This window comes from Pseudophryne corroboree, chromosome 6 (genome assembly GCF_028390025.1).
Source record: "Pseudophryne corroboree isolate aPseCor3 chromosome 6, aPseCor3.hap2, whole genome shotgun sequence".
In the NCBI taxonomy this organism is placed as follows: domain Eukaryota; kingdom Metazoa; phylum Chordata; class Amphibia; order Anura; family Myobatrachidae; genus Pseudophryne; species Pseudophryne corroboree.
Window position 1 is genome coordinate 569,829,790 of NC_086449.1, and position 14,671 is coordinate 569,844,460.

Sequence of the window (14,671 nt, forward strand, 5' to 3'; positions counted from 1 at the left end):
CACATTTCACATTTGCCTTAGCAGCTGTCTAAGATGGATTTACCAGGTTGCAATACTCAATGAAGACAAAGCATTTTAAAATTGTTTTTATAGGACTATGAAGTTATTGGAGTCATTGGAAAGTCTTTCTGATGCACACAGTTCAGTCATTCTGTCCATAAAACAAATTTTCCAAGAAATACAGGAGATAGATAATACAGTACATGGCTACTTCATACTGACTTTGATGCCATGTTCCAAGACAGCACCTACATTTCACAGTCAGTAACTAGGAATTTGAAAACCTTTTGTGCTATAGCATACTGTATATAGAGAAAAACACATTCTACGCTTCCCCATAAACTGAGGTAACAGGATTATAATGTGGGAGAATATTGTAATGGACTAGTAATTTGGAGGCTGATGGCATGAGACTAAACTATTGCAGGTATATTGGATGTTAGAGTGTATGTACAGTACATAGATATATGATAGTATTACAGGTTGAGTATCCCTTATCCAAAATGCTTGGGACCAGAGGTATTTTGGATATGGGATTTTTCCGTATTTTGGAATAATTGCATACCATAATGAGATATCATGGTGATGGGACCTAAATCTAAGCACAGAATGCATTTATGTTACATATACACCTTATACACACAGCCTGAAGGTCATTTTAGCCAATATTTTTTATAACTTTGTGCATTAAACAAAGTGTGTGTACATTCACACAATTCATTTATGTTTCATATACACCTTACACACACAGCCTAAAGGTCATTTAATACAATATTTTTAATAACTTTGTGTATTAAATAAAGTTCGTGTACATTGAGCCATCAAAAAACAAAGGTTTCACTATCTCACTCTCACTCAAAAAAGTCTGTATTTCGGAATATTCCATATTTCGGAATATTTGGATATGGGATACTCAACTTGTACTACTTAATATAGATAGTGAAAGTTTATTTGCAGCATCTTATATAATTTTTATGGTTTTTGACTTAACACTTAGCAGTCATAAGTAACTAAACCAACAAATGTCGGAAACGTTTTCTTATTTATTGTACATTGATTGCATTACACAATTTAAATTTTCCACATTTTAACCAAAAGTATCATCCCAATAAGCATTTCCTAATACATGTAATGTGTATATATTGCAGTACTATACCTACTTGGAGACAGAAAACAATGGGCCTAATTCAGACCTGATCGCAGCAGCAAATTTGTTAGCAAATGGGCAAAACCATGTGCACTGCAGGTGGGGCAGATATAACATGTTCAGAGAGAGTAACATTTGGGTGGGTTATATTGTTTCTGTGCAGGGTAAATACTCCCTGCTTTATTTTCACACTACAATTTAGATTTCAGTTTGAACACACCCCACCCAAATCTAACTCTCTCTGCACATGTTATATCTGCCCTCCCGCCCAGTGCACATGGTTTTGTCTACTTGCTAACAGATTTGCTGCTGCAATCAGATCTGAATTAGGCCCAATGTTATGATGTGACATCCTTGTTATATCAATTCTATCTAAGCCAAATTACCTCATGTATTATAATCTGGTTTTGTCTCAGACAAGTAAAGTATTTGATGCAAGTATGGATTTCAATAACACATATGTCAGATTTTGCCTAGAATACCAATTTTTTCCTTTAACAGAAACTGTAGATTGTCGTGTCAGCAATCCGTTACACATGATTGGTGAAGAGGATATGCCACCTTTATTGTGCCTATAAATGACAGATATTTTTATATTTGGCAACTTTTATTTTTTATACAAGGAAAATAAATAGGCATTGTAGGGAAACACCTCAGCCTAGGGCTCACGTTGTATAAAAGCCCCAAGGGAAACTTTAAGCATATTCATCTCCCCCCCAGACCAACCCATGCATTAATCTTATTTATAACAAACACATAAAGACAGCTGACAGAAAGTGACTACATTGTTATATTTGCAGCTTCAGGGTCACACACTGTAACACTGATATCCAGCCTTAATGCAGCAGAAAAGCAGCGACGTTGGACTTGCTTATACTCTCTCCTTATCCGCATTCAGCTCCCGAATATAAGAATCGATAACAGACAGAGGTACACCTTGCATTAGAAGGTGAAAAAATTTAAGGCCACCTATAAATCAGAATATGGAAAAGTTAATAATAATCTGAATAATCTGAGTATCTCCCCGTGCATATCATGTGCTAGAAGGTTGTTATACACAGCATGGAAAATAAATATTTTTATTACATACACTTAATAAGTTAACAATAACTTTTTTTTCCAGATTTCTTTATGTAACTTGGGTAATTTAATTGTCCTAGTATTCAATTCATGCAAATAAATTATGCAGATGTACATGCTAAATAAGAAACTATTTGTCTATTTGTAAACTCTGCTACATACAAAACAAGTTATTCTCTTTTTCCTATATACTTCTCAGGCTATATATACTCATTAATACTGACAAAAGCTGGTAAGCACTGATGATAGATTAAGAGCTGCAGATCCACAAATAGTCTTGCATGTGTTACTTGTGGGTTTTTTCTTTTGATTGTTCTACAGTCCTATCAGAATTAAGGTGTATGTGAATGGAAGAATGGCGTCCATTTTGTTCTTCCTGTGACTTGCACCACTCGTAGCTGCTGTGACATGCTCTAAGTGTACAATGTTTGTAAAAGGTAACATGACATAAACTAGAGGAAATAGTGAAGATGAACATTTATAGTCCAGCTGTCACCTGCACACAGGGAGGCATCCATTTTAGCTTACAAAATAGCATGTAAATGAATCTGTCATTATGTACATATTATATGTAGATGATTTGGCTATCATTTACATATCCCATATAGATTCATTTACAATCATTATATCACATGTAGATGAAGCTATCATCCTTATAACATGTGCAGATGGATCTGTACCATCATTATTTCACATGTACACAATCTATTATATACATGTGTCCACATACACTATTGCTGCAGTCGTGCCAAATATCCCTTCTATGCGCACCAGGTCTTGTGCAACTTTTCTTGCGCCAAGCTTCTTTTTTTTCACTCGAATATGCATCTTATTCTCACAAATTCAACAATTGGATGTGACAAAACCGCTTCACGAGACTGCGGTGATGACGCTTGGATATCTGTGTGCGACTGAGTCTGAATTTGTATACAAACTGTTACAATGCAGCGGCCGCAGCTTTTTTCATGGCAAGTTCTGTTGCCCTTCGTATACAGACTCAGTCACACACAGATAAGTACAAGTACAAGTACCATGTATCAAATTAATCAGTGCAGTCTCGAGAAGCAGTTTAGTCACAGATTCTGACAGTGATGCACATTTGTGCTAAAAAAGAGCTACATGGCTCAGCTCAACTTACGCTAGGCATCTCTCGCCGCATGGTGTATTGAAGCTAGGTGTATGAGGACACATCTGTATAAATAGCTATCAGCTATCATGTACATATCATATGGTGTTAAATCACCTATCATGTACATATGACCCATAGATGTACTTGTTACCGTGCATATGACATGTAGATGACAAACATCATGCAGTAAAGAAACCTGGATAGTCCAGATGTAAAGAACCAGTTAATGGAGATCTCCTAGCCACATGCTGTTTATGGTGCCAGAGATTGTACTATAAGGTTACATGTTGACAGGATTTTAAGGAAGTATATCAAGTATGAGATGACTGATGGAAAGCAATAATATAAATTAGTAATTATTATTTGTTCTACATTTCTGAACATTAGCTGTTGAAGCAACCATGGTTAGATCAAGGCATGACAGATACAGATGTTCAGCATGGAAGGACATAAGCTTCATATGACCTGACCATATGAAAGCTTACCTTAGATGACAATACACATTCAATAATCCTTATTGTGCAACTAAGGGAGAGAGAAAGAGAAGTAATGAGCATTTAGGAGCTAACAAAGAACATATTAATTTCCAAATGGAGCAAGCTGTGATGTCATGATGGTTTAAACATTTAGTATAGTCTGCTGGACTACTGAAGCATATGAAAAATGGAAGCCAGAAGTCCAATTACAATTCATAAATACAATTAATAACTGAACATATTAATGCACACAAAGTAGCAGATTTACCTGTTGTTGTCGTTCAACAATAAGCAAAGTACAAGGTTAACCATTCTCAAATAAGGTGAGTTTATACTGAAAACATACATATATATATATATATATATATACATATATATATGTGTATATATATATGTGTATAAAATATATACACGCACACAAAGACACACACTTTATATATAATATATATGTTAAAAATTAGAAACATGGCATGGTCATGATCAAAACTACAGTATATACATGGTGGGTATGTTACAACTAATCATTTTACATTGATAGGCAATGACATACAGTATATATCATGTTTGCTATGACTGTAATGTAAAGTTTGAATGTACACAATAAAGAGTATTGCCATTGCTAGAATATAATCCATTTAAGCAGTGTATTGTGTGATCCGGGTTATATATATTTATGAATGGTACTAAATGCTTTGTTGGAAAGGTTTTGTTATTTTAACTCTTCATGGCAAATATACATACAGCAGCATGGCCATAATTTACCATGAAACAAGATTTGCAATCTAGCCTTAGATTCCAAATACAGTTTAACATGCAAGGTATAGCCTGAGGTGAGCAGGGACAGTGTAAATAGGAGGTATCTGTAATAGTTGTGTAATAAACCTGCTTCTGTTTCCACAAGCCGAAAGGTTCTCCGCTTACTGACCCTGTAGAATTAGAACATTGCAAATGATATACTTGGTATATTACTGAATTCATCATATTGCCATTTGTATTATTAGGCTGGCAGACTGGTGGCATATATTAGACACACCTGCTGGGACACCCTGTTTTTTCATCAATTTCTGGGCATCAGGACAGACTGTACAGGGTGAACAACTGTGACCTGGAACATTTAATAATTTACCGCTCAACAGCCCTTGTTTTACCATGATATAAAGATACATTTGTGCTGGGTGAGGAAGGTATGAATTCTGCCAAACCATTGCTATCCATTTCAGTGACTAGAGGAAGCTACAGTAATAATTATCTAACAGAGGAGTTCTATAATGTGACACAAAATAGGTCCTGATGCCATTTACAATGGATTTTTACAATCAATAGCTGAGCTGATTAGTATCACGATCTACATTATAATATCATTTTGCACAATCATGCAATTTCATAGTATTTGTTTTTATGCTCTCTATTTCTGTATATTATTTATATTTTAGTACAAAAGAATAATTTATCCTCATAGAAAATGCCTTAGGTCACAAAAAAGGTTAAAGAACACCTGCTATGGCCAAGCAGATCCGTAACCTAGAATATCTAATAGTCCTACAAATTATCTAGAACAATCACACCACGGTTTCCAGACGACTGAGGTTCAGTCTGCACGGTAACACAAATTGTCTTTTTTTTCTAGGTGTTATAGCTATTATTGCAACACTTCATGTTGACTTGACTTAAAAATAAACATTAGATACTGTAGATATGTACTGAATACATACAGTATTTATGTTTTTATTTTTCACTCCTGTTAAATACTCTCCAGCCATATGTGTATATTTTCTTGCATGCTAAAAGAGGGACGGGCCTGATTCAGGGTATCCGTTCACATGGTCGACCATGTTATGGTCGACAGTCATTAGGTCGACCACTATTGGTCGACATTGACATGGTCGACATGGACACATGGTCGACACGTGAAAATGGTCAACACATGAAAGGTCGACACATGAAAAGGTCGACATGAGTTTTTTTACTTTTTTTTCTTTTGGGGAACTTTTCCATACTTTACGATCCACATGGACTACGATTGGAACGGTAATCTGTGCCGAGCGAAGAGGTAGCGGAGCGAAGGCACCATGCCCGAAGCTCGCTCGCCATGCGAGGGGACGCGGTGCACTAATTGGGGTTCTCAGTCACTTTACGCAAAAAACGACACCAAAAAAAGTTGAAAAACTCATGTCGACCTTTCATGTGTCGACCTTTCATGTGTCGACCATTTTCATGTGTCGACAATGTGTCCATGTCGACCATGTCAATGTCGACCAATAGTGGTCGACCTAATGACTGTCGACCATAACATGGTCGACCATTCATACCGGAACCCTGATTCAGGTGCGGTCGCAAGGTGACTGGACGCAAAACGGTCAATATTTTCTTACTGTTCATGCGCATGAGCCGCAGTGTGCATGCGCAGCTACTGAACTGCTGCAGCGGTCACAGATAGCATACAATTGCAATTGTGTATGGCAAAAGATAGCAGCAGCAGAAAGAACAACCACATCTGAATCAGGCCCGACATGTGGTGGAACCATTCAAATGGAATTTTGTTTGAGGGGTTGTGTAACAGTAGGTCATTTTAGCTTCACAATGAAGTAAATGAAAACAAATGTGTAAAGATTGTTTTGTTCTTATTTAATTATCTAGTATTTTTAATTAGGTGCCATAGTAGAGTCTAACCTACACTGCTTCAAGGTTGCCAGTGCTATCTATAGAAAGCTTTAGACCAATGATGTCTTAATAGCAATGATGACAACTGTAGAATGTACAGAAACAAACCTGATGACAACACTGACTGCCATGAATATTATGTAGCCAGTGAGAATGTTGTTTTGGCTCTAGACTGCATTAAAGGGGTTGTTATCTTTTGGATAACTCGTCACTCTTCAAGCTGGGTTCGGTATGCAGTCACATGGCCGACACCGGCATCCTGACAGTGAAGATCCCGACGGCAGAGGGGGGAAGTATTTTTACTCCCCCCCCCCCCTTCCCTGTCTAACTGCACCCCCCCCTTCCCCCAGTGTCTAACCCTACCCCTCTCTCCTGCCCCCGGACCCAACCCTGAAAGTCTCCCCGATACTCACTGTACCTTCAGGATGTCGGTGGTTGGTCTTCCAGCACCGGTCTCCCGAGTGGTGTCACATGAGTGCCAGCATTCCGTCCACCGGGATGCTATGCGTATCCCTTCAATTCTTGTCCGCAGTGTAGCAAAAAAAATTGCCTTGTGTCATTCACAGTGACGGGGAAAGACCACCTTTAATTCCTAAATACCTGGTATGAATCAGACTATCTAGGTGGGGACTGCAGTTTACAAATGCTAAAAGCCACAATGAAGAAATAATGATTGATATGCGTGAGGAACAAGAGAGCAAGTCACCAAGGTTAAAGCCTGTAGAAGCCAGTGTAAAATTAAATGAATATTATGAAGCGTCAGCTACAAGAGCTCAGTTCCTGTCTGAACAACAGGACACAGCACCAAGGTGACTGGGAAGATGGAACATATGTTACGTCGGTGTTTCGGAAATGGCAGATAATAAATTCTGGCAACTTACTTGACAGTGGCGCACCTAGGGGGGTTTCCGAGCACCCAGAAACCCCCCTCCACAAAAAAAAATAATAATTTTTTTTTCTTTGCTGCATGAGTATTATTAATGGCTGTCTAGCATCCTCTGCAGCATGCTTTCTTCCTGGTGGCACTTGTAAGTGCTTAATAAAAGTTTACTTTATTTTAATTATAGTACATATATATCCATGTGCAATTTGTGGATACATATATACACATGTATATACATACATACATATAAACACACTCATATGATATATATACATGTGTATATATACGTGTACTGTATGTATATAAATATATATATATATATGCATGTTTAACATGCTATGTGTATATGTATATAAATATATACATAGGTGTATATATGGTGTGTATATATATATATATATATATACAGACACACTAGTTTTATGGACCCAGCATATACTGGGTCACCTCAGTCCCCACCCCTGTGCTTGGCTCCACCCAGTTCTGGAAACCCCCCCATGCAAATCCTGCTTTTGCCACTGCTTGAGGACCAGCTTGCTTTGCAAATAGCTACAGGAGTATTTTCTCTACCTTTAATTTTGTTATTAGGGAACGTGTTATTTTTGCCATGCGCTATTATAGACAGAATTACTATGTGGTGCCTTACTAGAGAACAGTAATAACGCATCTCAGGTATCTCATTGAGGCCCACATGCAGCACATTAAATTTGCATCAGGTAAGTGTCAGGATATTAATCCGCCTTACACTAGTATTACTTGTGAAAAGTAAGACTTATTAACACACCCTCACTGACATGTATCATGCATGCAACTACACCTATCATGGATGCAACAACTTAATGTAAAACCAAGAACTTTTTACTTACAGTACACATCACTAAATATGTCCACTATGTTTTCTTTCACTCCTCTGCAGTAACTTTCCTTGTTAGGAGTGGCCAAGGGTAGGCAAGGTAGGCTCAGACCAGGACGCCGGGGAGTCAGGGAAATCCCCAGTAGGCTCCACTGATTTGTGGTCACACCCTCCATCACTGAAGGGTGGGGCCTATGACGACAGTGCCATTTGTGCAGGGTGCAGTGCAATTATTTGTCAGTCATCAAGGCTGTTTTGACTCACCCAGTGGTGGCTGAAGGAGGTGGGCAGGTTAAAGGGGCCCGGCAGTTACGCACAGAGAACCATGACAATGCACTACTGCACAGGTTCTCAAACTCTATCCTCAGGACCCCACACAAATCACGTTTTCCAGGTCACCTATGGATTTAAAAAATGTGACAGCTGGTGATATTCAGTGCACCTGCCAAGTGACATGGAAAACATGAACTTTGTGGGGTACTGAGAACTGACTTTGAGAACCGCTGCACTACTGGATAAATCCCATGAGACTATGCAAAGGGGTCAGAAAATCATGTGATGAGCTCTGATTGGAGGAGCCTAACACATGCTTCATTGACCTGTGGGGATCAGCAGCAGCGCAGTCTCATGTGAGGCTGTGTCTGCTCTGCTGGGTGATTGAGGCTGTGGCTTATTCTGAGTACAGTGCACAGGGAGGGAGTGGGCAGTGCCGTCAGTGGCGGTTCTTGCCACGGGCAAGCGGTACTTTTGCCCGGGGCGCCGCCTTCCGGAGGGCGCCGGCGCCATCCGGAGGGCGCCGGCGCCATCCAGAGGGTGCCGCACCAGGGCAAAATCCACCACTGTGCCCCTTGCAGTGCCCTGCTGTGCCCCCCCGCTTTGAAGGGATCCAGATGCGTAGCGTCTAGTTTCCCTTCATTGAGAAGACCTTAGTTGTGCGGTGCGCGATGACGTAATCGCGCACCGCACAGCAAAGGTCCTCTCCATGAAGGGAAACTAGACGCTACGGTCTAGTTTCCCTTCATGTAGAGGACCTTTGCTGTGCGATGCGCGATGACGTCATCGCGCACCGCCCAGCATAGTGGCACAGACACTAGGGGTCATAATTGACCTCTAGTGTCTATGCTGTTCTATGGGAGAGACGTAATAACGTCCCTCCCATAGATCGAAGAGAGGAGAGGAGAAGAGCGGCGTCGCCGGCGGAGGGGGTCTGCAGCGGTCTGGATCAGGAACGGGGATGGTAAGTATACTTTTTTTTTATTTCATTTTTTCTTTCAGCGTCGTGACCACGCCCCCATTTGAAGCCACGCCCCTATATTTTGTCCGGGGCGCCACAAAGCTAAGAACCGGCCCTGAGTGCCGTATCTAGGTGTGGGCCAGCGGTGCCTGGCACACAGCGCATGTGCACTGTGGCGCAGGACCGCTGGCACAACCCGCAGGGCCACTACTGTCTATGATGGACCTCTGCCGCTAGCGGAGCGCTTCCCGCAGCGAAGTGCGCCCAGCGCTAGTTACCTACATGACACAAGTGCTGCCCATCTGCCACCCCCCTGCACGGAGAGTGTGTGCTTCCCGTGCCGCCCCCCTCCTTCGGGGCCTCCAGTAGAGGAACAGAAGCAGGCTGCTAAAAGTCTCCCCCCAGCATCCATGTCCTGCAGCACGGACAGTGTCTGCAGGCTCCGCCCCCTCCCTGGTCCCCCTCTCTCCGACCGTAGCTCTTGTTAGTGATAGACGAGGGCAGCTGAAGCCAAATCCACTCACTCCCTCATCATGCCCCGCATCCACGTCGGAGAGAGTGTACTTCCCGTGCCCCCCCTCCCCCCACCCAAGGCACCTAAAGTAGGGGAACAGAAGCCGGCAGAGCGCAGGAACAGGAAGAGGACAGAGGATACGCATGCCGGCTCATTGCGGGTGAGTATAACGCTCTCTCTCCCCTCCCTCCCTCCCATAATGTTTAAAAATGGGGACTGCCTGTCGTAATCTATAAAAAAGGGGACTGCTTGTCATAATCTATAAAAAAGGGGGACTGCCAGCTATAATGTGTAAAAAAGAAAAAAGGGGCTGCCTGCCATAATGTGTTAAAAAGGGGGACTGCCTGCCATAATGTGTAAAAAAGGGGGACTGCCTGCCATAATGTGTAAAAAAAAGGGGGCTCTGTTGCTGTAATGTGTAAAAAGGGGACTCTGCCTGCTTAATGTGTAAAAAAGGGGGCTCTGCTGCCATAATGTGTGAAAAATGGGGCTCTGCTGCCATAATGTGTGAAAAAGGGGGACTCTGCTTGCCTAATGTGTAAAGATGGGGGCTCTGCTGCCATAATGTGTGAAAAATGGGGCTCTGCTGCCATAATGTGTGAAAAAGGGGGACTCTGCCTGCCTAATGTGTAAAAAGGGGGACTCTGCCTGCTGTAATGTGTGAAAAGGTAGACTCTACTGCCGTTATGTGTAAAAAGGGGGACTCTGCTGAGTGCCGTTATGTGTAAAAAGGGGGACTGCCTGCTGTAATGTGTAAAAGGGAGGTCTGTGGCCATGCCCCTTCCCCATGAAGCCACGCCCCTATAATTTTTACGCGCAGTATGGCGCACAGTGGCCCTGATTTGTATATGGGGGGGCACCGATGCTGTTTCTTGCACACAGCGCTAAAATGTCTAGTTACGGCACTGGGAGTGGGAGCTTATTTCTTCTCTGCTACTGACTGGTCAGGTAGGTCTTTTGTGGGGGTCTGGGGCAATAATTAATGTGTATTTTATTTTTTACTGTGGAGGCAATTGTGTTTTATATTTATTTATTTCTTACTGTGGAGGACATTGTATTTCTTTTTTTTGGGCCACTATGTTTTTTTTTTATACTGTGGGGGATAATGTGTTTTGTTTTGTTTTGTTTTTGTTTTGTTTATTACCACTGGGGCCATTGTGTTTTATTGTATTTTTTATGTGGGGTAGATTGGATTTGATTTTTTGTTTGCAGAGGCCATTGTATTCAATTTTGTTTTCTTTGGGGGCCTAACCACTCCGTGTAAACTAATGCGTTTTATTTTTTGTCTGTGGGGGCCACTGTGTTTATTTAGTCTGTGGAGTCCAAGGTTTTTTGGGGGTTTTCTGTGCGGGTCAATAGTTGTTTTTTTTCCCTGTGGGGGGCAATGTGTGTGTGGTCTTTTCCCCATGGGGGACAACGTGTGTGTTTTTTTCCTGTTGGGACAAATGTGTTTTTTCCTGTGAGGACCAATGTGTGTGTCTTTTTTCCTGTGGGGGTCAATGTGTGTTTGAACATCGGCCTTGCATGTGTATTGTGTGGTGCTCTGATTATGAAGAGAATTTGTTTTTTTGTTTTTTTCAGTTTGCAACGCTGGGTGTATCTTGAACTGCGTCCATTTCTGTACTGAGATGGATGTACAAGGATCCCCTCCTCTCTTAAGCCGCACCTGTCCCAAGTCATGCTATGAGTGGTATATACCCCAAAGAGAAGGATCCTCTCTACCAGTTTACATAGATGTACTGGTTTGGTAGATTCATACACGGGGACCAGGGCCTATAATGTTACAGACACAAATGACTGCTGTTGCTGTCTTAGATTGTTGACCTGCATCAGACCCTTTTAGGACATTGGAGCTGCAGATGGCTGTAATGGGGAGGGAGGGATAATAGTTCCATTTTATCAGAGCTGCAATGGAATCTCAGGTTAGTACTGAACAATGTAACCTACCGCCATGGTGGCTGTTAGTTGGGAGCAAAACAAGGCCCTGGTTAGGATACTGACGGTCAGGATGCCGGCATAGGCATAGTTAGCAATGCCGGGATCCTGCCGTAGGTGTTCTGAACAGTATTAGGATTCCAGCTGCCGGCATCCCGAATGCTGGTATGTTGACCGGATCCCGTAAAAAAAATAGAGGTGCCCAGCATTTGTGTGTGTGGGGGAGTGAGGGGGGGAGGGGCGTTTGAAAGGTTCCAACAAATTGCCACTTTTACACTGTCACTTTGACACAGTTCTAGATGATTATAACAAACATTCCTCAGATTAGGATAAATGTAAAAAACAAAGTAGCAGCGCTAAGTTGATGAATACGTAAATACTTAAATACACATATACTCATTAAAATTGTAGATTTTTTAATCAAGTGTAAATGAAACTATTAAACTTTCACATGACATAAAACAACCTCACATATCGGGCATTGCACAACAGCACAAAAACATTCCTCCGTTCCTGTTCTAATACCTCCTTATCCACTAGGGTCAATAGTTCCGGTACATTGGCATTGTCCGTTGGTATAAATACCTAGGTCACTAGAGGATTCTCTAAACTGGGTGAATGCAGTCCCAAGTCCTCACCAATCTGTGACAAAGATAATGCAGTCCACGGAACCGGTATTTGTATTGCAAGGAATATTCAATTGTAGGAGGCTGGTTGATTAAAAAATCTACAATTTTAATGAGTATATGTGTATTTAAGTATTTAAGTATTCTTCAACTTAGCGCTGCTACTTTGTTTTTTACATTTATCCTAATTTCCATAAAGGGACTAACTATCCCCTTTTATAGCAGCTGCTTAAATTGACAAAATAAGTTCTGACTTAGCGCCGTTTATATCCTAGTATATCATTCCATTAACATTCCTCAGATGTCTGTCACCAAAATAATTAAGGGGATTTTAACCTTAGTATAGTTTGGGTGGGAAGAGTTTATCCTAATTTGATTATTTAGTTGAAGAAATAGCATAGACTAGGAAATATTCGGGTGGTCTTCAGTATGCCGACTGACGGGATCCCGGCGCAGAGTATACCGGCGCCGGGATCCCGACAGCCGGCATACCGACAGCCGGCATACCGACAGCCGGCATACCGACACTTATTCTCCCTCGTGGGGGTCCACGACCCCCCTGGAGGGAGAATAAAATAGTGTGGCGCGCGTAGCGCGCCACCGTGCCCGTAGCGTGGCGAGCGCAGCGAGCCCACAAGGGGCTCATTTGCGCTCGCCACACTGTCGGTAAGCCGGCGGTCGGGCTCCCGGCGCCGGTATGCTGGTCGCCGGGAGCACGACCGCCGGCATATCGTAGTGAACCCGAAATATTCTAGTTTTCTAAGTAGCCTGCTCATTACTATTTTGCTGCCTTTATTGTAATTTGATAATACTTAATTAAGTTTTTTTTATAATTGTAACTAGATAAGAGTATTTGCTTAAAGTACTCTGTAGACACTGCCTATATATATATATATATATATATATATATATGTGTGTGTGTGTGTAGAAATATGGGTACCGTGGACATTTTTCTCCTGATCTTACCTTTCACTTCAAGCTTACAATCAACTTCAGCCTCTCCCAGATCATTGACTGCTTTGCAGGTATATGTGCCGCCATCATAAGGGCTTGGCTTACGTATCTCCAGTGTGCATACACTTTGGTTGCTGAACATTCTGTATCTGGGGTCATTCATAATAACCACTTTATTCTTCATCCAAGTGATTTTAGGCTGCAATAGAGGAGATCCATTAAATAAATATTATGTGTTACACTTTTCATTTTTATTTTTTTTCCAAAAACATATACCATAAGAATTTATCTGTTATATTGAGGGCACTTCCATTGCTGGATGCTGAGACAAAGTAATTTAGCCAATTATTTTCTTTATTAGAGTGCTGTTCTGTTTATGGTCAGCATGTGGCACTGTTAAGGTGCATACACGGTGCAATGTGTGCTTACGATTTTGACTGTATAGTGAAAATCGTATGAAAAGTTAGCACATATCGCACCATGGGGGTCATTCTGATCCGATTGCACGCAGCAGTTTATTGCTGCGGCGCCGGCACATACCAGACAGACGAAGCCCGTCGGTCCGCTATGATCGCCTCTGCTTGATTGACAAGCAGAGGCGGTCACTGGGCGGGGGGGGGGCGAACAGCGGCGTTTGGCTGCCGTTTTGTGGGCACGGGCGTGGCCGGACCGAATGGGGGGCGGGCCGCATCGGCTGTGTGACATCACACGCAGCCGCTGCGGGCCGGGGAGCGATGAGTGGCTCCCGGCCAGCACGCTAAAGCTGCGCTGGTCGGGAGCTACTCTTGAAGTGCAAAGGCATCACCGCTGTGCGATGCCTTTGCACTTCTGCGGGGGGGGGGGGGGGGGCGGCGGCACTGACATGCGGGGCGGGATAGCCCTGTGCTGAGTATCCCCCCGCATGTCAGTGTGAATGATCATAGCTGTGCTAAATTTAGCACAGCTACGATCATCTCGGAATGACCCCCCATGTGTACACAGCTTGCGATACTGATACGCACTCCCGTGAGGTCTGTATCACAAGAAAGAATAGCCTGTGCAGGCAAGACAATTTTGACTATATTGTGTACAATCTAGTTCCTAGTATAGTCAAAATTGTATATACACTGCTCAAAAAAATAAAGGGAACACTAAAATAACACATCCTAGATCTGAATGAATGAAATATTCTTATTAAAT

The 14,671-nt window shown here is 42.1% G+C and overlaps 1 protein-coding gene across 9 annotated transcripts in view; it reads right to left on the reverse strand.

Moving 5' to 3' along the window:
- Window positions 1–1,023: 1,023 nt before the first annotated feature.
- Window positions 1,024–14,671, reverse strand: part of MYBPC1 (myosin binding protein C1) — a 166,863-nt gene continuing 153,215 nt past the window's right edge. For 7 of the 9 annotated variants that reach the window (XM_063927818.1, XM_063927817.1, XM_063927825.1 and 4 more), the window contains 2 exons: window positions 13,505–13,691; window positions 1,024–2,116 (listed from right to left, as the gene is read on the reverse strand). In XM_063927818.1, the coding sequence (XP_063783888.1) occupies window positions 2,019–2,116; window positions 13,505–13,691 (285 nt within the window). In that variant the 3' untranslated portion in view covers window positions 1,024–2,018. Of the gene's footprint in view, window positions 2,117–3,841; window positions 3,882–4,714; window positions 4,759–13,504; window positions 13,692–14,671 lie in introns of all 9 variants that reach the window. The other 2 variants (XM_063927819.1, XM_063927823.1) reach the window with 2 other exon arrangements.